The following is a 27,238-nucleotide window of genomic DNA, read 5'->3' on the forward strand; positions in this document are numbered from 1 at the left end:
TGGATTTTCTATTTTATGATTTTTTTGTGATTTACTATGATTTTTCAAAACTGATTTAGGGGTAATTTGACCGGTTTTGAAAAGTTCAGGGGGTGATTTAGACCATTTCATAATTTAAGGGATTACAGAGTCCACTCCCCATAGGTGAGGGGGTGATATAGACTTTTTTCTCCCGGCCCATGTTATTTTTCTCTCTACGTCCTGAGGAGGCTCAGAGCCCATCCAGATCTCGCTTGAGCCCAGATGATGAACTGGGTCGGGCTCCCAACGAGCTCACCACCCACCAACCCACCCATCCAGGTCCAACCCTAGCCCTACCCGAATCCCCATCTCCTCCCCTGCTCGTCGTCCCTGCCGGATCGTGCGCCTCGATCTGCCAATCCACTCCAATTTCGACGACTCCGGCTGCCATTTCGCGGGGAACTTTTCGACCTTCCCGCAGGAGCAGTGGTAAGTCTTTCGGATGGTTCGCTGGATTGGATGGTTCGCCTGGTGGAACAGTAACTGCTGGGTCTACTCTTACGTTTGAAAACAGCGGCGGCTGGCTGCCAATTGCTGGTGGAAACAACAGCGGCTGGATGGTGCTCCCTGCGGGTGCCCCCAGCGCCGAGAGTGCGGCGGCGTGCGGCTTCTTCACCAGCCGTTCGGCTGGACCTGTGCAGCCGAACAGCTGGGCTGCAGAGCGGCGGCATCTGTTTTTTTGGTGGGGTGGGGGTGGGGGGTTGGTTACTGAGGCTTTCAGTCTTTGAGGAAGTTGGGAGCTTGGAGAGTTGGAGTCACTTAGAGGACACCATGTGTTAGCTTTTGTAGTTACTAGAACCTTCGGCGCGCGATGCGCGCCCTAGCCCTATCATACAAACAATCAAAAAGCGTGTACGAAAATAAAAGGCAATCAGCACATCCGAGCAGCTTATAATCGAAGGTGTTTGTTTGGCATTTAGATGATTAACATTACAACACATCCATCCACCTTGCCTAGGTGTTTGTTCGGCACTTAAATGATGAATATTACAGCACATCCATCCACCCTGGCTACCGTACTCATAAGATCCGAGGTGGTTGTCCGGCAATTTCAAACATAAAATTACAGCATATCCGATCACCTAACCATCCTACCGATTTTTTGGTGTTTGTGCGGCATCTAGAACATCATAATTACAGCACATCCGATCACCATAAATGGCATAACCAGTATCAATAGCTACTAAGCAGCCTACCCGGTAGCTTTTGATACTAACCTGAATCGTCATTGGAAGAGAAACGTAATCAAAATGCTACACATGTTGCAGGCACAGGCTGACGAAGATGATGCGTCGACACAGACAAAAGACACTTAAAAGTGGACTGCAACGCGGAGCAGCAAAATGAGCATGAGCTTGTCTGCTCATGCCTCCTTGCTGGGGCTGCAAAATGACAGAAGTTCAATTTCCAACATGTATCTACCATGGTGATGTAAAAGAAGCATGCAAAACACGGTGTAGGGTTCTCATCTAATGTGTAAATAAAGATACTTGCCATATTCTGCTATAATATGCTGGAGATATCCTGGACTACCTAGAATAGCTAGCTCATTCCAGGCTTAGCACATGTATCCTAGGAACATAGAATTTGCAGTGATGGACCTGATTCCAGGGAATGCATCAAAACAACTCTGAAAGCCCAAATCACTAATATTTATTCACATCGCTGAGCAACATGACTCTATCCTGAATAAACAACACAAGCTATGTACCAAAACAATTTATCATCTATCACAATTACCATGAAAGCCCCAAGACCCTAACAGTCTTGCAGTAGTATAGCAAGTACAGCCACCTAGGCTACAATTTTCAAATTTACATTTAACCTGACATGTCTAATTCACTTGAACATTCACATACCAACAAAGTATTCTAAGAAATTAGGCAGCAGCTAATTTGATCGGGAAGGAGCAGAGAAACCATCTGTTTCATAAACTCAGCAAGAAAAAAATGCAGGATGCATATGCCTATATCCATCTTTTGGTCTATAAATCAGGAAGGCTCATGGAAGCTTCGCAGATCAGCTTTCAGTTTGTTCATGAGCAAAGGTATGTGAGCAGATATATAAGACTGGACTACATGACTGGTTTGAAAGGAACATTAGCATATTTGCCAGGGTGCAGAGGCTAAGCCTTTGACTTAAAGAAGAGACATAGAAAGGGCACCTTTGCTGATCCGCAGAGGGTGCACCCCCACAGCTGCCACCGTCGTCTTCTTCGGCCTCATCATCAATCTGGAGCTTCTTGGCCACGTTTCCTTTGCTCGTTGGACGGGACCTATAAGCAGCATCATAAGCATTTGTAGAGAGGCGTGTGTCTATGTGAGAATTTGTAAGGATGGCTAACCTTTTCCTAGTGAAGGGCTTCTGTGGCACCAGAGCACTCTTAGAAGGCTTCATAGCAGGATTTTCAGACTTGTCCTAGGACAACAGATGCAAAGGCGGTCAGCAGTGTGTTCTGTAAGCAGCAGCATGTAGTTTATAACAAATTGAGTAGCGTGTACCTTGTAATTAGCCGTGCTCTTCACACTCTGTGGAGTCTGCGGTGCATCAGAGGTAGGTAAGGCAGGCCTGACCGGGGAGGCGTAGGAGGCATGGCTAGCATCAGAGCAGGCAGCAATTGGTGACATAGGAAGAGCCTGGCTCTATTGAGAAGTGCCCTGGTGAGAAGTGCCATGCATGCTGGCAGTGGCACCTTCTGACAGCATGAGTGAAGATGTCTGGGATGTTGCTGGCATCGCTGGAATGATAGAGCCTTCTTGACCGACTTCTCCGACCACTGTGTTGTCCTGAAGTGTAATGGTGCTAGAATCTATTGTACTATCAGTAAAGCTTACTATCCATGTGAACGTCTTCTCAAGCAGCTTTGTAAGCTCATCTAGAATGAAGTCAGCTGGGTTTTCAGCCACAAGGGTGTCAGCTGATTTCCTTGTCAGTCGCTGAGCTTGCCTCCCAAACAGAATGAACTCGACATTAGCTGTGTTGTCACCAGCTAGTATGGATAGCTTGAACCTATCGTTGATAAGATCAGAATAAGCAACATAAAGTATCTGGTCAAGAAGCATGATAAGTTGATATGCAGATAACTTACCTTTGATTGGGCATCCCAATGTAGTTGCACTTAGGACCTGTGCACTTGTAATCGCTGTGGCGCTTTGTTGTCTTCATGCATTTCTTGCACACATTGTACCACCAGTTGCTGCCGATCTTCCTTGCGGTCACGGTGACTATAAACTCAGTTTTCTGCATATAGCAACATGAGTCAGAAGAGAATGAAGCTTACAATAAATTCCTTAATGAGAGTACACCTAAAAGCTTCTAATAAAACCCTGATAGCAGAAGGACAGTATGGAAGTAGCATGGAATGCGTGAAGGGTTTGAAGTTTGTACCTGATACTCAAATGGATTGAGATCCAAAATCTCAGAGATTTTTTTTTCCTGAGTAGGTTCTTTTTGGACAGCAGCACTTGAGCCCTCAGACCAAACAATTGGCTTATACCCTGTCTTCGCGCTGTCAGGAAAGAGGAGGTAAGATGCTATTAGAAGCCATTGAATAAATACTGGGAATCTAAAAATGTGACTGTCTATATGAGCATAGCACCTAGCTAGAAGCTTCCTTGTGTCAGGAATGTCAGGATTGATGTACCACTTGCAAGGTGAACTCCCAGACAGGGACATCCCTCCAAAGCTTTTGACAAGAGTACCAACAAACAGTACTACCTGTGGAGAAGTCTGACCATCTTTGTGGACTTCATCCGCTGGGAAAGCTGTGGCACACTCTGACCAAAGCACGACATCTAAGAGGATGTTGCTACAGCATCGATGAAAGGCTTAGTTAGATATAGCCATCTAAACATGTTCCTATAACTATTGGTGTGACAGGCTCTCTATGCTATCATAGAGTAGCAAAATTAGGCTGAAATGGCAGAATGTGAATAAGTATATATTGAGCAATAAAATCACCTTGGTGTCTGTATAGTGATGGTCCTCTTGGTGCTGTTGCCCTGCCTTAGCTTTGTTTGTGTTGTCCCATTGAAATGGCAGTTATGACTCCAATAACATCTATGTGGAGAAACATCCATCGGTTAAACAGGGCATGTATGGAGGAATATACCAGTGTCAATACTGTAAGATGAATACACACACCAGGAAGAGGTTTGTTTACCTGTGAACTGCGTCCTGGTGTCAATACGTGCTTGAAGCTGTTCTGGTGAGGCAAGTGAGTAGGCATACATTGGAAAAGCAGGAGGAACAGCAAGAACTTCTTCCACTTTGGTCCATTTTGTGAACACAAGCATCTGGTCATTTTCTACTGGCTTGTAGTAGATGTTGGAGGTTCTGACCCGAAAGTAGGAGAAGGTGTAGACACCTCCTTCCTTGACGCGGGTCCTGAACAATTCATCAGCTGGAGGGTAGACCTGAGCATGGATGCTATTACCCTGTTGGGGAAAAAAATAAGAGTTCCATAAGTACTAGTTAACAACAGATAACAAGGACTGAAAGGGTATATTAAGGAGCAGATCAGAGCTGCACCTCCTCATCAATGAGAACCATGTCAGCGTGAAGGAGCTTTGTTTCGTTATTAGTGTCATAGAAGTTCCAGGATCTGGAAACGCGAACGCACACGCGATCGCTGCAGTTCCCAGCCAAAAGGTTTGGAAGAAGCAGGTTTGCCATCTGCAAAAGACAAGAAAAGAGTTCGCTGTATGTGAACATAGGCAGGCAATATGAACAGAGCATGGGCAATAAATACAAAGGACACCATCCAATCAAGAACAGGACCTTAGCAAAATGCAAAGAATCATTGCCTATTGGTATTAGGCATAAATCAGCAAAAGGTAGAAGGGTTTCTTGCACAGCAGGCATCTCAAAATAGAAGCATATAAGCCCACAAAATATATGTACAACAAAAGACATTGCAGTGCGAAGGTCTAGGCTGCTGCCGCATCAGCGGCAGCAAGAACCTCTCGATACACCACATTCCGAGTCTGCAATCCACACGTTCCATCATCGTTCTCGATCAAAATCCTAAGTCCGCTTCTAGACGTGGCTCTTGAAATCGCAACATACAACTGCCCGTGCGTAAACACAGGTTTTTTTAGATAAAGGCCTACCCTTGATAGGGTTTGGCCCTGGCTTTTACTAATTGTCATCGCATAGCACACGCATACAGGGAACTGCCTGCGCTGCAAAGTGAATGGCCATTTTACATCAGTTGTGTTAAGAGCTGTCCTAGGAATAAGTATGGTATCTCCGACATGCGTCCCTGTTAGCATCACACACTGTAAAAGGCGCTGACCAGGTTCAGTAACAAGGAGCCAAGTCCCATTGCAAAGGCCCATACTTTGATTTAAGTTCCGCAACAGCATCACTATGGTTCCTCTTTTAAGCACAAGTTTATGTGTAGGGAAATTATTTGCTTCAATAGAGTTTAGAAACTCAACGGGATACAAGATGTCAAAATCAGGAATCTGCTCGGATGTTTTTGATATGGTGTCGCAGCTTATATATGTCATAGCATCGCCAGGTAGCATGGAGACAATGTAGCTATTGATTTCATCAACTGTTTGGTTATTTGGGCACACAATGGCTCGGGAAGCTAAATATGTAGGATCACGATAGCATCTTAGCAAACCAGGATAGACCTCGGATACAAGAGCAACAATCTTGTCACCCTCGGTGTGAATTAGTAGATCGTCAGGAATAGTAACCCATGAGGGCTCGCGTTCATCCCCTATCCTCTCGGCATGGACAGTACCGTCACCAACGGCTAGGATCCATTCACTAAAGCGCTGCAGCTCATCGCGCTGGTGCCCTTGCAATGAAGGGTCCCGCAGCTGCATGTTGGTATGCAGTTTAAGCAGAGCCACATGCTTCCATAGCCTAGAGTTCGTAATTGATGCACCAACCACAGCTGCACGCGAACCCTTTCGCACCACTGGTAAGATTTGGCGAAAATCGCCGCCAAGAATGACAGGCTTGCCTCCAAAAGGAAGCATGGCATTGTCGGGTTTATGCTCGGACAGGATGTCTTTCATTGTTCTATCCAATGCCTCGAAACAACGCCGGTTGGTCATTGGGGCCTCGTCCCATATAACAAGTGATGCTACATGTAAAAGTTCGGCAAGCATAGTACCCCTTTTGATGCCACATACTGCAGTTTCAGTTATGTCAAATGGTATTTTAAATCTTGAGTGTGCAGTGCGTCCTCTAGGTAACAGCAAGGAAGCCACCCCAGATGATGCAACAGCGAGCACAATTTTTTTTTCAGACCGGAGTTTCGCTATAACAGCATTCCATAGAAATGTTTTTCCAGTCCCCCCATGACCACACACAAAGAAAAAAACCAGCTGTCCCGTTTAAAACGCAATTCGTGATCCGTTCGAAAATGTTTTTTTGGTCAGAGTTTAGCTGCGACAGTAAAGATGAAGCGTGCATGGATAGCATCAAAGGCTCGGTATCGAGCTCATCGTTAATTAGTCGGTTATCATACAGACCATAGGTTTGTATTGTCAAACTTGGCAAACCGTATGTGGCTATGTTCCCCCACAGTTTGCAAACATTTTTGTTAGTTTTAGTATAAGAATGTTCATCAGTTGCTCATGTGGAACAACGTATCCAGGGTTGCCAAGTGCATTTATCAGTCCTTTGCGTATGTCATCGGTAAGGTAAAGCCAGTACTTATCAAATAAAGCACGAACATTGCCGACAGAGCAGTGAAGCACAACAGTGACAAACAAATGCCTAAGCTGATTGGCTGATGCTGAGACTATAGCCTCATCAAACAACAAGATCCACTCATTGTCACTCTCTAGCAACCCTCTTGCCTCGTATGCCTCTCGGTATGTGTTGTACACCCTACCATCGAAGGTTCGCACATCAGCGTAGTTTGTCGCACCTTTAACTATCATCAAGAGAATGCGCAAATAGTAGAGCTCTCCAGCGGTTGGATGCACGTAATACATGCACCCAATTTTGGCACAAGGTGCCCTTTTCCGCCAGTAACGGTCAGAAGCAACCCAAGTCCATTCTTTGGGGAAATCACAATAGGTCAGGTTTCTAGCATCACTGTATTTTGCATTAGCATCAAACCACGCAGTTAGCATCGTGCTTTTTGCTACTGGGCTAGAAAGCAAAGCTCGCAAATCAGCCCCCGGCTCATAACGGACATGGTTCATTCCAGGAAGATGAACACACATCCGCTCTACTGGAGGTACTCTGTAGTGGATATCGTATTCAAAGGTACGCCATAAGGCCTCGCAAACAGATAGGTATCTAGCATCTATGTATTCTTGAATCTCATTGCGTGGAGCCAAGCCAAGGCCAGGAGAGGCATTAGCTGTTTTCGAAGTAACCTCGAAGTAAATTTTTGCTCTATCGCTTCCCTTAGTGACATATTTGAACAAGTACTTAATCATATTCGATTTATTGCACCATTCAACATTGATGTGGACATTGTATTTCTTAAGAAGGTTCATGTTGTATGGTACAACATTTCTATTATCGAGTCTAACACCATTCTTGATCACATGTCTACCAACTTCCCTACGTCGGTAGATAGTGAAGCCAAAGTCATCTACTATAGTTTCTTCTTGGAAAGCCTTAGGGAAATTTTTCGAGCACTTATCATCCTTCATGCACGGGCATTTTTTATTGACATTGCCACATGGGCCATGTATCATGAATTCATCAACTAATGCATAACCAAGTGGGTCAAGCTCTATGTCAGGTATCTCTGCACAGATAAAGTTATCAATGGTGGAAGCGTTAAAGTGTGAATCTGAATCAGCCAGCCATACATACAAGGCAATGTATATGGGGAAGGCCACACTTTTGGAACTCTACCGTGTATAGAACTGCAGGATTAATAGCGCTGGTTAGGCATGCTAACAAGAAGCATAGAAATTTGGCAATAAGTGGCAGATCATATGGACGCCTACCTGCCCGGACAGCGCCAAAGGTCCTGCCCTCTCTTATATCTTCTATGAACTCGTCAATTTTCATATGAAAAACTCGCACAACTAAATCAGATCGATCGCATGGTAATTGGCCTGGCTCATAACGAAGGGCATCAACTATTTCTCTCCATTTTGTATTGCATGTAAAAGTCACAAAAAGATCTGGAGGTCCAAAGACTCTGCATATGGCCATTGCGTCCTGATAGTTCATTACATGGTACCTTCTACCCCCAGTGAAGGTTGCAGGAACAACTGTTACACCGCCAACAGAGTCCGCGGAAGTTAAACCTTTGTCAATCGCATCAGCTATTCCCTGAACAGACTCATAACGCAGTTCCTTTTGGTGGTCAGCTATCCATTTGTTGGCGCTCCTTAAGTACCCATTTTATTATATAATTAGGAGTTGTTTTGGTAAATTCTTCGGGATGATTCATGTACTAACCCGCCACTTGGCACCCGAACTTGACCGTTTTCGATTTTGTCCTGGATTTTGGAGCATGTTGCATTTTGACAGGAAATTGGACATTTTCGGAGATGTTTTGACGCATGGTTACAACTGGGCTAAGATGAGGAATAAGAGGAAGATTCAACACGCGAAAGATGGGACCGAAAGGGGCCATAAAAGGCACAGGCCGGCCGGCCTGGAGTCCTTGGGCCGGTCGGCCTAGCCCTTTTCGGAGCCCAATCGGTCTCGGTTTTCTTCAGCACGAAGTATGCATCAACCCTAATCTATGTTTTACCAAAACCACCGACCATATCTGCCTATAAATACCCCGAAGCCGCCGTCAAAGAGAGCACGGTAGAGGGATCGCGGAAGGATCGCAGAGATCGCAGAGAAAGAGCATCCAGAGATACATTCGAGTTAGACACAAGAGAAAGGCGAGACCGGAGGCCTCATCGTCCCTCGGCGCCGCTGCAAGTTGGAGGACAACAAGGGATCCATCCCTTGCCGGAGATTTCACCACCATGATCGACTACGCTTCGCTTAGCTTCATGGGGTAAAGTCCTCGTTTGTTCATGGGGTTGTAAGGAGATCTTGAGTTGTAATTGCCGAATCTTTTATGAGATTGATCTATCACGATTCTTGTTGATGATGCTTTGATGCCTAATAGTTCGCGACTTGGCTTTGGGTTTGCTTTGCTCTTGCATGGTTTACTTAGATTACATCAACTATCATGTTCTTGTTGATTCGTTACCGATTATCCTCGTGTAGTGACAGTATGCGGGAGGGAAAGGTTTTGATCTTGGAACACACCTTTGGTAGATTAGATCCGTTCTTCGTTGCTTGGCGATTACATCTCTAGTGATCCTAGACCCTATGGACAAATGCTCTTCATATCTTGTGCACACATCTATCATTGCTCACTAGTCTAGATTAGATTAGATTGGTTAGATTAGATCTATTTCATACTCATACACTCAATATAGATCTTTTACCAACATCATTAGTGCTTAGTGAAGCATAGTAATACACTTGTTCCGTGGATTGATAAACCTTGGGGGAATACTCTAAGGGAAAAGCTACACGATCCGTGTGCTTGCGGTAGGTAAATTGGCGCTTTAAGACGCGTCAACAAGCTTTTCTGGCGCCGTTGCCGGGGAACAAACGATTTTGCTATGTTTAACTTTGTATTAATTTTGTTGGTTACTAACACCTAACCTTTTTCTCTAGAAAATTTTTGTTTTTGTTTTTGTTTTGATTGTCTAGATGGGCCATCTCATTCAACACGTGGAGGAAGGAAAAAAATCACTAAGGGATTATGCAAGCCCGTGATCGGAGGACTTCGACATGCAAAAATCAGATTCGGTGTTGCGAGCCACCGAGTACGAGATCAAGCCTCAAATCATCAAGATGGCGGTGGCAAACCCCTTTAGAGGAGATGAGACGGACAACCCATATAGACATATCAAGTGGTTCACAATGCTATGCAATATGGTACAACAAGACGGAGTTCCGCTAGCTTAGTTTAGATGGAATCTTTTCCCATACTCACTTGCGGAAGAAGCGAGAAGATGGTTTGCACTTGCATCATTCGAGATAAAAGGAAATTGGGATGACTTGATGAAGAAATTTTGCGAGTGGTTCTTTCCGTTAAGCAAGGTTCAACATATTCGGAAGCAAGTGATCAACTTCGCGCAAGGAGAAGAAGAAGGGATAGATCAAGCATGGGATAGATTCAATGGATTGATTGAACAAGGACCGAAGCTCGGATTTTCCGGTGAAGTACTCTTGCATACTTTTTACTTTTCCCTAACCCCCGAGTGTATGCAGTTTGTTCAAATGTGTGCAGGAGGAGATCTCATGGAGAAAACACTCACGGAAGCCGCCCAACTCCTACAAAAAATCAGCAAGGGTGCGGCCATGCGAAGAGATTTTGAAAAATGATGTTCGGCAAGCTCCGAGGAAGAATCTCAAGTGCGGGTGCTTGCTGGAATTTTCAGAAAAGAGGTATCAGAAGTGAAGGAAGAACAACCGAAGCATGGGAAAGTCATAGAGACAAACCACGATGAAGAAGCATCAATCCGGAGTGCAACAAAAGACGACCCGGAAAAGAAAGGAAGAACCATGGGCACCGCCAAATCGCTAAGAGAATTCGAGCAAATGGATTGGATACCAATTGACTTCGGAAGATTATTCGACAAAGCAAGACCGCATCCAAATCAGCGAGGAATGGCGAAGGTGATAGCGGAAGACTTCCCGCCGGATAATCACACGGGATATACATTTGGCAAGGAATCGGCTGGTGATATTATTCGGAAACTCTTTGAAGAAAAAGAGGAAGAGATTGACTTAGACGAAGTGCTGGAGATCAAAAGGACCCTAGGAGTGAACTCGGAATCGTCACCCTACGCGCACATAGCCCAAGTATATGCGATTGGAAGCGATCAAGGCGAAGGTAACCCATCACACACACCTCGTGTTGATTGCATAATAGAAGGAATAAAATGTTGCAATGTTTTATGTGACGTTGGCGCCCATGTTAGTGTGATGAGTTCCAAAGTTTATGTTGAGCTTTTTAACGGAACATCAAACCTAGATGCCACAATCATTAAATTGATCATGGGAGATAGTAGATTAATCAAACCGCTAGGAGTGCTTAGAAATCTAGATGTTGCCATAGCGGGTAAAAAAATTCCTACCGACTTTTTTGTGATTAATGCTAGTGATGATGAGCATGAAGGCATAATCCTTGGAAAACCCTTTCTCAAATTAGTAAATGCTGTTCTAGATGTTGGAAAAGGGATTGTCACTTTTGATCTAGATGGAGAGAAGCGCACTTTTGAATTTCATTCAAAACCGTCTTTTGCTTCACCTCTACCTCTTGATAATGAAGAGGTAGAGAGCATTCGTTCCATTGATTCTTTCAGGGATCCTCTCCAACGCGCTTTGGAGAATGGAGACGCTCAAGATGATCAAGACGGAGAACTAGTGGAAACAATGGAAGAGTTGAAGCCGCAATACGGGAATTTGGAGAAAGAAAAATTTGAAGACATTGGAGAGTTAGATCAAGAAGAGGATGGTGCGCCCGACATTGAGATGAAGCCACTCCCCAAGGGATTGAAATATGAATTTTTAGGAGATGGCAAGACTTTTCCGGTGATTATTAGCAACGAATTGAGCCCGGAAGAGACGTAGAAGTTGCTGAATTTATTGAAGAAGCACAAAAAGGTGATCTGCTACTCGATTAACGACTTGAAAGGTATTAGCCCCGCTTTTTGCACACATCGTATACAACTCGAGGAGCAATACAAGCCGGTCGTAGAGCATCAAAGAAGGTTGAGCCATGCTATGCGTGATGTGGTGAAGAAAGAGGTTATCAAATTGTTGAATGCCGGAATAATATACCCCGTGCCACATAGTGAATGGGTAAGCCCCGTGCATTGCGTTCCGAAGAAAGGAGGACTCACGGTTGTGAAAAATGAGAAGGAGCAATTGATACCGCAAAGAACCATCACGAGATGGAGGATGTGCATCGATTATAGAAAATTGAATAAGGCAATGAGGAAGGATCATTTTCCACTACCATTCATTAACGAGATGCTAGAAAGGTTGGCAAAGCATTCACACTTTTGTTACCTTGATGGATACTCGGGATTCTTCCAAATACCTATTCATCCGGATGATCAATATAAGACCACGTTTACTTGCCCGTATGGAACTTTTGCATATCGGAGGATGCCTTTTGGATTGTGCAATGCGCCCGCTTCTTTTCAAAGGTGCATGATGGCTATATTTTCAGATTTCATAGAAGAGATTATGGAGGTATTCATGGATGATTTCTCGGTGCATGGTACTAGCTTTGATAATTGCTTGGGAAATTTAGAGAAAGTTCTTAAAAGATGTGGAGAGGTTGATCTTGTGCTTAATTGGGAGAAGTGTCATTTCATGGTGAAAGAAGGAATTGTTCTCGATCATGTTATCTCCGAGAGAGGGATAGAGGTGGACAGAGCAAAAATAGAGACCGTGGAGAAGTTGCCACCACCTACGGACATCAAGTCTTTGAGGAGCTTCCTCGGTCATGCCGGATTTTACAGGAGGTTCATAAAGGATTTTTCGAAAATCACCAAGCCATTGATACAACTTCTCCAAAAAGATGTGGAGTACATCTTCGATAGTGATTGTCTTCACGCATTTCGAACACTCAAGCAATCCCTCATAAGTACTCCTATCATGCAACCTCCGGATTGGAATCTACCTTTTGAAATCATGTGTGATGCAAGCGATTACGCCGTAGGAGCCGTTCTTGGACAAAGGAAAGAGGGGAAGGTAAATGCTATCTACTACGCAAGCAAGACTCTCAATGAAGCCCAAGTTAATTATGCAACAACGGAGAAAGAATTGCTTGCCGTGGTATTCGCCTTCGAAAAATTCAGATCATACATAGTAAACTCTAAGGTGATAGTTTATACCGACCATGCGGCAATCAAGTATCTCTTATCCAAGAAAGATGCTAAACCACGCTTGATTCGATGGATCCTATTGCTACAAGAATTCGATATGGAGATAAGGGACAAGAAAGGGGCAGAAAATGTTGTGGCCGACCACCTATCAAGGATGAACCATGGAGATGATGGAAAAGAACCTATCGAGGATCAAATGACAGATGATCACCTATATAGAATTCTCGACAAAGATAGTTGGATGAATGAAATAATAAGGGCAATAAAAGGGATGCCCTTGGATCACATGGACAAGAATGCAAAGAGAAGAGTGATCACGGAAAGAAGAAAATACTATTGGGATCCACCATACTTATATAGATATGGAGAAGATGGAGTCCTAAGAAGATGCATACCAAGGGAGGAACGTGAAGAAGTTCTAAGGAAGTGTCACTCGTCGGGATATGGAGGACATTATGGGCACTTTAGAACTCAAGCTAAGGTATGGGCTAGTGGATTCTATTGGCCCAAGATGCATGAAGATGCGAAAAGATTTGTTTCGACTTGTCCGGAATGCCAAAGGACGGGGAATATCTCGCAAAGGAATGCCATGCCATTGAACTACAATTTGCAAATAGATCTATTTGATGTCTGGGGAATCAATTTCATGGGACCATTTGTGAACTCACATGGGTTTGAGCATATATTGGTGATGGTGGACTATGTTTCTAAGTGGGTTGAAGCTATGCCATGCCAGAAGGCATCAACGGAGGAGTCCACACACATGATTAAATCGGTAATCTTCCCTCGATATGGCGTCCCGAGAATCTTGATAAGCGATGGAGGAACACACTTCACGGGCAAAGACTTTGGTAAATGCTTGAAGAAATTGGGAATTGAACATAGAGTGTCCACGGCTTATCACCCCCAAACAAACGGACAAGCAGAAACTTCGAACAAGCAATTGAAGGAAATTTTAAAGAAGACCGTGGTAAAAGGAGGAAAAGATTGCCCGAAGAGACTAGATGATGTACTATGGGCATATCGTACGGCACACAAAACCCCGATTGGTATGACTCCTTATCAATTTGTTTATGGAAAAACATGCCACTTGCCGGTTGAGCTAGAACATAAGGCGTATTGGGCGATGAAGGAGATGAACTTTGATGCAGAAGCCGCTGGAATTAAAAGGAGAATCCAAATAAGCGAATTGGAGGAGTTAAGATTGAAAGCGTACAATAGTGCATCAATTTACAAAGAAAGGATGAAGAGATGGTACGACAAACGATTACAAAACAAGGAATTCAAAGAAGGAGACAAGGTCCTACTCTACAATTCAAGATTCAAACTTTTTGGCAAAGGAAAATTGCGAAGCAAATGGGATAGACCATACGTCGTACACTCGGTTTCACCCACGAGAGCGGTGACAATCATGGATGCGAAAGGCGACCAATATGTGGTGAACGGACAGCGACTAAAGGTATTCTTGGAGCCCGACGTCGTGCCCCTTTATTACATTGACATATACACCATGGATGAGGAACCGGAACGTCAAGCCTAACGACGTTAAGCAAGGTAAGTTTGTAAATATTCTCTTTTAGATTTTATTTTCATAGTTTTATTTCTATTCTGGATGAACTTTGAGTAAAACATAGGCTTCTAATTTATTGGTGTGCACCTCGAAAAAAGTTGGAGTCCAGGGGGCTGAAAAACCCCTTGGGCCGGCCGGCCCAACACCCCTAGGCCGGCCGGCCTAAGCCTCCTCGTGTGAGAATCGATCTCAATTTTTGGTAGGTACGAGATAAGGAAATTTCAAACCTGTGCCTTATAGATTTCGCATACCAAAACCGAAGAGATATTGGACTTCTCGTCCAAGTCTTTTCGGGACTTAAATAGAGGTGCGGGGTAGATCTATTCTCTCATACTTTTCAATCTACACCACCACCTCGTGAGAGACTTCGACAATGGCCGGTCCAGCGAGCGCAAGAGCCATGATTGCAGCAATGGAGATCGAGGAGAGGGGTTGGACGCCCGACACCCCCACGCCAAAGACGCCTAGCCCCATCTCGGCAACCGGTGCGCAGCCCCTCCTTGTCGAAGCAAAGCGATGTGAAGCGAAAGCCCCTCCGAAGAAATTCAATACTCAAGCAAGGATGAGCGTCGGAGGGAAGGGCCTTCAATGGTACAATGAGAAGTTAGCTCAAGCCCAAAGGGTGGTCGTCGTCATCAGCGACGATGAAGACGAAGGCGAGAAGCGACAAGACAAAAAGCCACCCGCACCTAGGCGTTCCTTGTGCCTCCTCGGAGTCAAAAGAAAGAACTACATCGAGCACACCCCGGAGCCGAAGGATTATGCGGGGGACAGCGATTGGGAGAGCATCATGAGCCCTGGTTCATGGGGTGCCACCGGTCGTGACTACGATGATGATTGGCCGGGGTGGGCCGAAGAGGATAGAAAAGAGGAAGACGACCCCTCCGGAGGTGATAGCGGCAAGAAGAAGAAGGATGATGACGAACCCGAAGACGACAGCGCCAACCACGGCGGGCATAACTTCGGGTGCTGTTTCAAGTGCCGCAATGAAATCGCAGATCTCCGCACCACCATCGATAGGTGTCACGATCGAATCGTGGCAATGGATCGAAGGATGGACGACATCGAGAGCTTGGTTGAGAGAGACTACAACTTCCTTGTCCGCAACATAAGGAAGTTATTCGGGATGGTCAGAGATCTACAAAAGCAAGGAGGAGGGCGTCCAAGATGCAATTGCCCGAGGTGCCGTTGAGAATACCGGCGAGCGTCACACCCGTCTTTTATATCATTGCGACGAGGACGCCACATAATCTAAGCATGGGGGGAAGGTGTGATGACTCGTAGATTGAATTTTGTTAGTCTTTGTTTACTCGAAAGTTCGTCGTGTGCGTGTCTTTAATTTCGCATGTGTGAGAGTCATAGTCTAGCGTTGTGTGCTTTATTTTTCGCATGTGCGAGAGTGAGTCTTAAATTAGTGTTGAGTCATGAAAACAAAATAAAAAGAGTCTTTCTTTTTGTTTTTACTTTATTTTCTTTAAAGCAATTGTTCACGAGCGTTGTCATGAAATTTATTTCATATTTGTGGAGCTTAGTAGATTATTCGTCCATGTTAATACCCACACTTGAGCTTTGATCTAGCGCTTGGTTTTGATTAAGCTTGCGAGTAAGGCATGATTTGGAGGACTTTAATTTCATAAAAATAATAAAACCCCTACAAACATAAGGTTGATCAAGTTCTTGGCAAGTTGAGAGTAAAAATCCTATCATCCACAAGCTATATTCGTTCCACCATAAGTATTGGATGTACATTGAGTTGAGTTAGGATTTCTTTCTCTTGGGAGTTTTAATTTCGAGCAATGATCATGTCCGTATTTTTCATCTCTGAATTGCTAGCCCCGTCAATATTCGGTAATGAGAATTCCTCATTGGAACAACTCATGAGATCTACCGGATTCCAAAACCCGAACCCGAGATTATCTTGTTTATTATCGTCTTCCTTGACCACAACCCAATTGTGAGGATACGTTCTATTTATGCGCATGATTTGTATAAAACATAACTTTGGGATGAAGAAAGGAAGGAGTTCTGGAAAGACGGACCGAATCCGACCTGGGAAAGCCCCAGGCCGGCCGGCCTACACCCCTTGAGCCGGCCGGCCTAGGCCTCTCTGGTCTCAGTTCGGGCTCTAAAAATTTAGGGAGACACTTTGGAGATTTGCCTATCTATGTTTTATAGAAAGTGTCCTATGAAAAGGTTCGGAACAGAGAGAGAAAGTTCGGGAGAGAAAAAAAGAAGAAAGAGAAAAGAAAAAATGTATAAGAGAAGAGAAAAAATAAATGAAGGGATTATATGGTTAGAGAAGTGCAAAGAGATATCACCTTGTTGTTTGAGAACAATATCCTCAATTCCAACCATGTGCAATCCGACAACGAGGACGATGCTTGTGCCTTGAAGTCAATCTTTTTGTATGCCTTTGCACATGTCCACCATTCTAAATCTTCTTACCCTTGAACCCTTTTCATTATGGAGAAACTCTCATGATCATAGGCTCAGAAGGTAAGCAATCATTAGAAGGTTTTCTTAATTTGACAATATATGTATATACTTTGCTAAGCCTCACCTATAGCCCCACTTTATACTTGAGAGACTTTTGGGAGATGAGAGTTTGCAAATAATAATAGGATAGCCACTTTTATCGAGAGACATGAAAGGACTTGTGCAAGAATTTTTGGTCTAACCTTTGTTGCAGGGTATTTTATTTCTTAAAAAAAAGAGAGAAAAACCTCCAAGGATGGCAAGAAAAGCAAGTGTTGTCGATATTCGAGTTGCCGGCTAAAGGTAAGAGTTGTGGAGTAATATTGGATGAGTTTTTAAACGCCCATGATATGATTATCCTTGCTGCTCCTCTGACCTTTGTTTGAAGAAATATTGTTAGACTTGTTTGCATAAGTAAATTTTGCAGTTCGAGAACTCTTGAGCAACCCATGGAAGGATTTGATGATTTGATTTGCTCGAGGACGAGCAAAAGCTAAGCATGGGGGGAATGTTGGCGCTCCTTAAGTACCCATTTTATTATACAATTAGGAGTTGTTTTGGTAAATTCTTCGGGATGATTCATGTACTAACCCGCCACTTGGCACCCGAACTTGACCGTTTTCGATTTTGTCCTGGATTTTGGAGCATGTTGCATTTTGACAGGAAATTGGACATTTTCGGAGATGTTTTGACGCATGGTTACAACTGGGCTAAGATGAGGAATAAGAGGAAGATTCAACACGCGAAAGATGGGACCGAAAGGGGCCAGAAAAGGCCCAGGCCGGCCGGCCTGGAGTCCTTGGGCCGGCCGGCCTAGCCCTTTTCGGAGCCCAATCAGTCTCGGTTTTCTTCAGCACGAAGTATGCGTCAACCCTAATCTATGTTTTACCAAAACCACCGACCATATCTGCCTATAAATACCCCGAAGCCGCCGTCAAAGAGAGCACGGTAGAGGGATCGTGGAAGGATCGCAGAGATCGCAGAGAAAGAGCATCCAGAGATACATTCGAGTTAGACACAGGAGAAAGGCGACACCGGAGGCCTCATCGTCCCTCGGCGCCGCTGCAAGTTGGAGGACAGCAAGGGATCCATCCCTTGCCGGAGATTTCACCACCATGATCGACTACGCTTCGCTTAGCTTTATGGGGTAAAGTCCTCGTTTGTTCATGGGGTTGTAAGGAGATCTTGAGTTGTAATTGCCGAATCTTTTATGAGATTGATCTATCACGATTCTTGTTGATGATGCTTTAATGCCTAATAGTTCGCGACTTGACTTTGGGTTTGCTTTGCTCTTGCATGGTTTACTTAGATTACATCAACTATCGTGTACTTGTTGATTCGTTACCGATTATCCTCGTGTAGTGACAGTATGCAGGAGGGAAAGGTTTTGATCTTGGAACACACCTTTGGTAGATTAGATCCGTTCTTCGTTGCTTGGCGATTACATCTCTAGTGATCCTAGACCCTATGGACAAATGCTCTTCATATCTTGTGCACACATCTATCATTGCTCACTAGTCTGGATTAGATTAGATTGGTTAGATTAGATCTATTTCATACTCATACACTCAATATAGATCTTTTACCAACATCATTAGTGCTTAGTTAAGCATAGTAATACACTTGTTCCGTGGATTGATAAACCTTGGGGGAATACTCTAAGGGAAAAGCTACACGATCCGTGCGCTTGCGGTACGTAAATTGGTGCTTTAAGAAGCGTCAACACCATTTTAGCCTGGAGCCCTCAACAGTCGAATAGAAGTCAACAATTAGCTGATCGCTCAGTCTACCATAGCAGGTATATGGATTTGGTTCGTTCAGCCTGTAGTGCATATGAAATCTACCATACTCGAGCATGGTAACATATTTACGTGTAATGCCTTCCTCGTCTGCATCTGTGTATCTAATGACAAGGTGGAACCCATGCTCGCCATAGGGAAACAGAAGTGGGTACTGAAGGGACATGTAGCATGGGTGCAGGCAGGAAACCCGTTTCAAATAATTGTTTTTAGTATTGACAAGAATGTCATAGGTATATTCATCGGCCGAATAGTCACCGACTATTATAGCTGCTATTTCACCACTGGTCGGCTGATTGTATTGGACATCTTGTTTAGAATTACATCCTAGCAACCTTAGAGTTAGTGCCTGGTCAACTGCATCCTCTAATCGTTCTCTAGCGTATCGAAAGGCTTTCACAAGGCTATTGTGCTCATCCAACATTTGTAAAAGGGATAGCGCTATCGCTGGGTCGGGCTGGTTAGCCGAGCTACCATCATCTTCGAAAAGGGATAGCCGGTTCTGTGCCTCATGTTGAGCATCATATACGTACAGCTGGGCAAATTTAGGCTCAGCACCTCGTGAGGGCACCAAAGAGCCAATACGGTGGTGGACAACCCCATTTATCTTAAAGACATAAGGAGCAGTACCATTGTTTATCGTTTTATCAACACGCGCACCTAAAGAAGTGAATGCAAATAGGGAATTGTATGATCTTATCTGCCTAAGGAACCATCTTGAATGCGTATCACCATCGAATCTGAGCAAGCTAGCTAGAGGTGGAGGAGGCTTTTTGAAAGGTTTTAGGTCAATCTTTCCGGCTCTACAGCAAAGGTTGTACACAACTTTTCTTTTCGATATGTTTGACACACTCTTCACTCGTTCTTGAAACTAAAATACAACACCACATTTCAGACACTCATCAGATGGGCCACCGTAGTACGATCTGCCTGGATAAGCCTCTACATGAGCGGAAGGTAGGATCAGGGTCATATGGTTAGCAGGTAAAAGAATAAAAAGATGGTCTAAAAGGATAGATGGAAGACCTTTTAGTTTGTCCACAGAGGCCTTATCAGGAGGAATTGTCAAAGCAGCAGCAGGATCATTAGCAGAGCATCTCTTATAGCGCATCCTACTGATTCGGTAACGACGGTTTTGCGTAGCGACGTTTGCAGGACAATCCATCAAGGATCGTTTTCCTAATCATTTTAGTTTAGTAAAGGATCGTTGTTGAAGCTCGCTGTTAATTCAATGGATCATTTGTGTGTGAAACCAACTCACTTGTTGTTCTTGGTGGAACCGGAGTCTGGCGACAAGGCTGGCCTAAGCGCACCAGATATGGCTGGCTAGATGGACCAAACAAGTCAGGCTCGCAGGAATGTCCACTGCTGCTAGCAAAAGCAGGTTCGCTAGAAAAGCCGAAGGAAGGGGCAACAGGGTAAGCAGGCTGGGCACTCTGTAGGGCAGGCCTCCTTTTTTGGGCTTTGGCACGACAACACGCCACTCTCTCACTCGCAGACCCAGCCATGTCTAAACAAAAAGAAGATCAGAAAGCACATAGTTCATATTGGATAAAACATGTGGATGCACTGCTGCTACTCAGATAAATGTGCATAGGGAAATGATCGAACATATAAGAGGGGAGGTCTAAAAGAAGCAGAAGAAGAGGAGAGAGGACTGCACATGGAGAAGGGAAATCAAGAAGAGAAAAGGTATAAATCAGAACCAAGAAAGGGAAGAGGAGTAAGCTAGAGAAGCACAAGGAGATGAGAGAGAACTGCACATAGAGAGGGGAAATCAAGAAAAGGAAAGGTATAAATCAGAACGAAGAAAGGGAAGAGGAGGAAGCTACAGAGGAGGTTTGGCTATCTAGAATTAGAAATGTCCTGGACACAAAACCTATAGAGAAGGCCTACACTGACAGCGGTATAGAGCTGGCACACAGAATTACAGGCAAGCCTCACATGGAGCAATGCCAGACAAACACCTAGGCTAATGCAGCAAGGTAAGGAGATCAATTACAGGCAAGCCTCACACGGAGCACTGCCATCTACATAAGAGCAAGAAAGGAGGACAAACACCTAGGCTAATGCAGCAAGGTAAGGAGATCACAAAGCTACAGATGGGTCTTTCCCATGTGGGCAGCAGAGCACATGCATCAATAATATCAACACTCCATAATAAAAAAAACAAATAGGGCATATAAAAGAATAAGAAAGCCAAATAGCAACAACTACACAGAAAATTTTGCGTATAAAAGAGCTGACATGACATGAAAGAAAGATGAACAAGGCGTACCTTCACAACCACTGGTTGCAGCAGCAGGAAAGCAGGGACCAGCCTGTGCCCAGCAACAGCAGCCTAGCAACCATATAGCAGACCATATATAAATTTTTCTTGATATTTACCAACCATATATAAATCAAACTTGATAGGATAAAGCACTCCAGCAAACTTGATAGGCTAAAGCACTCCAGGTCGTAGCTAGCTTAATCAGCAACCGCCATAATGCTAGGAGAATAAAAGTTGCACGAGGGATCATGAAATGGCAGTCATCTAAGCATGAAAGATACAATTTGGCATGTTGTCTAAAAACTCCATCTCAATTACAATACTTGCCATCTGACTATCCTAACTCACGACAACGACCAACTGTTCACATAACAGTAAAGGAGTCCAAGTCTACAGGAACACCAGCAGGCAAATATTGTCTGCAAAAATACATCCTAGAGATTTAAACGCTGTCCATGACAAAGTGCAGACTAAATAAATATTAACAGGCCAAGCTAGCAACAATACCAATAGATCTAAAGAAACAGCCTCATGTTCCCCTCAATGGTATTCAATTCAGCCAATCAAAAATAACTATACCAGAAATTGTAAATGTAGCTCAGAATAGCAAGCACACTAACTCCAAACATGTCAAGCAAGTGCATGCCTGGCATGCAGATGTGCAGACATTCAACCTGAGTAGACATCTCTAACTCCATAGAGCTAGAGTGTAACTTCTTTGCAGCATCCATTCAATTTAGACTCAGACTAATGCAACCAGTGGAGAAGTGAAACGAAGAAGAGGAAAGGTATAAATCAAAATCAAGAAAGAGAAGAGGAGCAAGCTAGAAAAGCGGAGATGACAGAGAATTGCACATGGAGAGGGGAAATAGCAGACCATATATAAACTTAACTTCATATTCGCAGACCATATATAAATCAAACTTGATATTTGCAAACTGTCCTGTAGCAGGCATATAACAAACTTTTAAAAAAGACCACCACAATAGCAGGATACAGGAAGAAAGAAGCCTCAAAGTTGCAAAGGCACAAACTGTGGACACGTCAAAGCCTATAGCCATGAACCCTGAATGCACATGGAGAGGGGAAATAGCAGACCATATATAAACTTAACTTCATATTCGCAGACCATATATAAATCAAACTTGATATTTGCAAACTGTCCTATAGCAGACATATAACAAACTTTTAAAAAAGACCACCACAATAGCAGGATACAGGAAGAAAGAAGCCTCAAAGTTGCAAAGGCACAAATTGTGGACACATCAAAGCCTATAGCCATGAACCCTGAATATCTCAATGCAAAGTTACAAATCTGTTCTATAGCAAGCATATAACAAGTCTTTAGGAGACACCAGCACAAGAGCATTATACAGGGTTAAATACACACCAGCGACAATACAATAAGCAATCAAGCCATACTGGGAAACATATGAAAGAAACCACACCAAAGCAATTGTTCAAAGATTGTCACAACATAAGCTACACATACAACCACTTGCACAACTTTTGCAGAGGTGATCCTCAGACAAGCTTTTCCAAACGAAAGATCCACCAAGAACCACATATAACTAAAAAAGAGCAGAGCACTGAGCAGCAAGATATGATAGCTCTCTACATAGCACTACACATACATCAGCTCCACACAAACATCAAGCTCAAGACTTTAGGACCTCAAAGACTACGCGATGTGCAGGTTTCCCATCGGCAGGAAACAACAACACAAATGAAATCATTTAAACAAAGACAGAAGTTTAAATGGACAGCGAGTGTACCTTGAAGATCTGGAGCACAGTCGAACCAAAAGGGAAGACAGCTTTCCTAACAGTAGGGAATCGAAGGGATGGCGCAGCAACCTCACAAAAAAGCATCGCCGTTAGTGAAAATCGCGAAACAACCAAGACAAGGCATGGCAGTAGAAAGCAAGAGGAGGTAGTAGAGGATAACCAACCTCTCCCAGCAGCTGGAGCTCCAAACCCTAGGTGATGTGATCCATGGCCGCTCCAGTTCCTGCAGAGCATCAGGATAAAAACAGATCTCATGCTAGGATGTAGCAATGCGCAATCAAGGGTAAGATCGGCGACGGCAAGAAGAGCATGGGCTCACAGATCCTCAGACTGCGGAGCAGGCGAAAAAGAGCAGTCGGATGAAGAACACCAAGAGAGAAGCAAGACGGAGAAGAAAGGGGGCAAGAGGAGGGAGAGGAGAGGGAAGGGGCGCGACTCTTATCTCGGCGGGATAAGGGCCGGGTCTCGAGCTCCGGGAGCAGGCCGACGTGACGGGGCGGTCTCGGCCACCGGCTCCGACGGGACGTCGCGGCCGCAGCGGAGGGCAACGCGGACAGGCGCCGCCTGGCTACTATTCCGGCGTGGGGGGCGGGGGCCACTGTTCCGGCAAGGGGATCCAAGGTAGATCCAAGGCCGGGTAGCCGGAAAGGCCCCGCCTCCCCCGCTGCCATCCTCAACAGCCGGCAAGGCCAGGCAGCCGCGGTCACCGGCACTGGGGCTCCACGTGAGTTCGGCCCACCAGACAGCGGCGGCGGGTGGCGTGGTGGGGGGGCACTGTTCCGGCGTGGTGAGGCGAGGGAATCCAGACGCAGGAGCGCGGGCGCGCGCTGCGTCCCGAGGCCGTGCTGACGGGCAGGTCAAGGCTGGCCACTTGTGCACCGCGCCGCGCAGCGCCCCGTAGGGCTGGACAGCAGCCACGCACAGCCGCAGCAGCCGACAGCTAGGCTCCATAGGAGGGCACCCCACCAAACAGCGAGCGCAGGCTGCTCCCGGTCGCATGCGTAGGGGACGCGGCCAGCGCGCGGAACCCGACGGAGCCGCAGCTGCGCACCCGGCCGCCGCTCCCTTCCATGCCACAGACATACGGGCTCCACAGCCGGGCGTCCCCACTGACCAGAGACTCGATGACCGAATGCCGCGCACGCCGCTCGCTCCCGCCGCTCCGCCTCGCGGTCTCCCGCCGCTTTGCCTCCCACGCCAGCTCAACGCCAGCCGCACGCAGCCGCTGCCACCGCCAGCCGGGCTCCACGGAGCGCAAGGCCCACCGGGCAGCGAGCGCAGTCTTCCGCACGGAGCGCTCGCTCGCTCACACGTCGCGGCACGCGCGACGCGCGGCGTGGCAACACGCGCCCTGCAGCAGGCAGGATGCGCGCGGAGCGCTCGCTCGCTCACACGCTGCGGCACGCGGCGCGCGGCGTGGCGACACGTGTCCTGGAGCAGCCAGGAAGCGCGGACGTGCGAGCACGAAGGAGTAGGTGTTACCAATTCTGATATGTCTGCCTGAGTTGCAGCAATTTCAACTATGCCTTCATGTAGATGTTTTTTTTTTTGGCCATCGCTGCATGTTGTTAAGAACCTTTCTAGGTGTCTATCCATTCTGCAGCTTAACCACGTGCCATCAAGAAAGTGAATAATATCTCATTGTTATCTGCAGAAATGGATCACCTGGATGAGCATGACAGTGATGAAATGAAAGTAGGGGCAACCTCTGATGGCACTGGCACCAAATTGAGAAAGAAGAGGTCTAAGATCTGGGATGAGTACAGGCCCATCTTTGTAGATGGAGCGATTCAGAGTGCGGAATGCCTCTACTGCCATATTCACATGAGTTGCAGAGGTGCTGATGGGCAGTCCAACGGAACAAGCCATTTGTGGCGGCACCAGAAAGTTTGCCGAGCAAAAGATGGGTTCGGTCCGGGCCTGCTGCAACAGGATGCCAACTTGCCTTACGGTATGTTTAGCTACTGGCTAGCTCTTAAGAGAGATGCCAAATTTATCCCCATGCAACTAATACAACTGTAGACTCTTCATAACAGTTTTCTGTATTCTTATGTATTTTGTAAGCTGCATTCATGTATTTGGTAAGATGCGCCAGATTGAGAATCAGATGTTATCATTTTTGTGGAAGTTTATAGTACTTTTCTCAGCATTCTTAACTAGTTGGGGAGCTTTTAGGCCTTTATCATTAGTTTGTATTACTCTCTGCACTTGTCTGTTTAACAATGTTTGTTCGTTCATCTTGGGAACTGTCATTTCGTGATGATTACCATTTGAAGGATCAAGAATTTTGTTACACTTTTTTTGACATTTAATTCTCTACCCCCTACATTAGTGTTGTTAAGGGTATTTGGTTAGTGTATGTCTCCCTAGTCTGTTTGCATGGTGGACTTAAAAAAGAAGCATTGTGAAACGGAGTTGCATACAATAGATTCTATACAGCTCGTTGATCAGTTATTTTGCTTTCTCATAAATTTCGTTGTTTTCTTATTTGTATGCTGTATGAAGCTATGCTCCAGTTTCTAGAAAATTGTATGTCTTTCATATTTTGTGCATATTCTGACTGAACTGTTCATACTCTATGCATATAGTGGTGAATGAAGTAGAGCCAGTGGACAAAATTCTTCCAGATTCACTTAATGAGATAAACTTGGTGACCCGTAGTGAGAATAGCAAATTCAGGTCAAAGGTATGGAAGGATTTTATACCATTCTATGTTGAAGGGAGAGTCCAGGGTGCTGACTGTGTCCATTGCCACAAGCGACTCAGTGCAGATAAAGGTAGAAGTCATTTGAACCGACATACTCAGACTTGTCCAGCAAGAAGTGGAAATAGCATAAATCATCAGAAGGGTGTGTTGTCCCAGTCCAGTGTACCAAGTTTTAAATCTAGGCTTCAAGATGAGCTTTCACCAGCCTTGACAAATGGTAAGGTTCAGATTGCAGAGTATGCTAGTAAGTTCCTCATGGGCAGTTCTGGTGATAGAAGCCCAGTGGAACGTCATGTTCTAACTTTGCCAGCAATGGATGAGATGAATTCCACAGAACACAATACCACATCAGCTCAGACTGCTGCAGGTATGAGCAGGAAATTTGACCAACAAGCATCTTATCAAGAGCTAACTAAATTAATTATTTCACATGGCTATCCCTTGTCAATTGTGGAACATGAAGAAATGAGAAGGTTTGCAAAGAGCCTGAACCCTGCATTTAACATGGCTTCAAGCATTGACATAGAAGAGTATTTAACTCTTTTATTTCAGAAAGAAAAGACTGATCTAAAGGAAAAAATTGCTCTTTTATCCCATCGGATTTCCTTATCAGCAAGTGTGTGGGCTCCTGATGGAGCTGAGGCCTCAGTGAAGTATCTGAAGGTAATCGGGTAGGCTACGCTAGCATCACTACTGCATATACCCAAGATACTTGCGAGTAGAAGATCATAGATCGTTACCACTAGACGCGCAGCGCAGCGGAAGAAGTCGCGCGTCGATGTAGAGGAAGTAGTCGATCACGTCCCACGAACCGAGCTCTTCGTACTTGATCCCAGCAGCCGATCAGCGCAGCAGTCGCAGCAGCGCCTCCACGGAGTCCACACGTACGGGGATAAAACGCCGGACGTCGGTGTGCTAGCACCGCACGCACGGCATGGGCGGCGGCCGAGAGAGAGAGGGAGGGGCGGCGGCTAGGAGGTGGCGCAGCTCTCTGGTTATCGCGCCCCTAGCCCCTCCCTCGTATATATAGGGTGTACTAATGGGCTTCTATCTCATAGGTCCATTAGTAACCCTAATCCCTCTTGGATCAATATCCTCTTTGGCCTTTAAACCGTATTGTGATGATGGGCTCTTGGGCATATCACCAACAATCTCCCACTTGCACTAGAGACAATCATACAGGCAAGCTTTTCAACATTCCAAACCCCTTAAGTGTGTGACCCGTTAGGTTCATGTGTAGGTGGTCGTGATCGGAAATCATTTCCGAATCACAAGTCAATAGCGGCACCTAGCAGGGCATAGTGACTCACAAATACACATAAAGATCATATCGGCCGAACCATAGATATACTCATACACCGATCCCTTTGCCACACGATACCAGTCAAGCTCAAAGCGAGATGCGTGCCACCTTTGTGATAGCTCGACCATTCTCTCGATCTAATAGTGGATTCTATTCATAACTAACCTTTAGTCATCATGATTAACTCTATAATCACTTTGGCATGGCCATGCACTTTCAAATCCAACTATCTCGAGGGGCCCAGAGATATCTCTCCCGTTATCTAGGAGGGGCAAATTCCATCTTGATCCGCTCACATCCCATTCCATGTTTCATGACACACCTGTAAGCTACTTTTGCAACTATCCAGTCACGGAGTAGCGTTTAGTAGCCCCAAGATGCACCACTACATACAGTGAGAAACAATGACGATCTCAGGTCTAAGGATCCAGTAGGTATAACACTCAA

At 45.2% G+C, this 27,238-nt stretch overlaps 1 protein-coding gene across 1 annotated transcript; it reads left to right on the forward strand.

Annotated features, from left to right (window-relative positions):
* Positions 1-211: 211 nt before the first annotated feature.
* Positions 212-26,163, forward strand: LOC120713201 (zinc finger BED domain-containing protein RICESLEEPER 1-like). Its single transcript, XM_039999206.1, has 3 exons — positions 212-450; positions 24,436-24,732; positions 25,370-26,163. The coding sequence occupies exons 2-3, from the start codon at positions 24,438-24,440 to the stop codon at positions 26,161-26,163; spliced, it is 1,089 nt and encodes a 362-aa protein (XP_039855140.1). The 5' UTR covers positions 212-450; positions 24,436-24,437.
* Positions 26,164-27,238: the final 1,075 nt, after the last annotated feature.

The sequence above is a fragment of the Panicum virgatum genome, chromosome 6K (assembly GCF_016808335.1).
Source record: "Panicum virgatum strain AP13 chromosome 6K, P.virgatum_v5, whole genome shotgun sequence".
NCBI lineage: Eukaryota > Viridiplantae > Streptophyta > Magnoliopsida > Poales > Poaceae > Panicum > Panicum virgatum.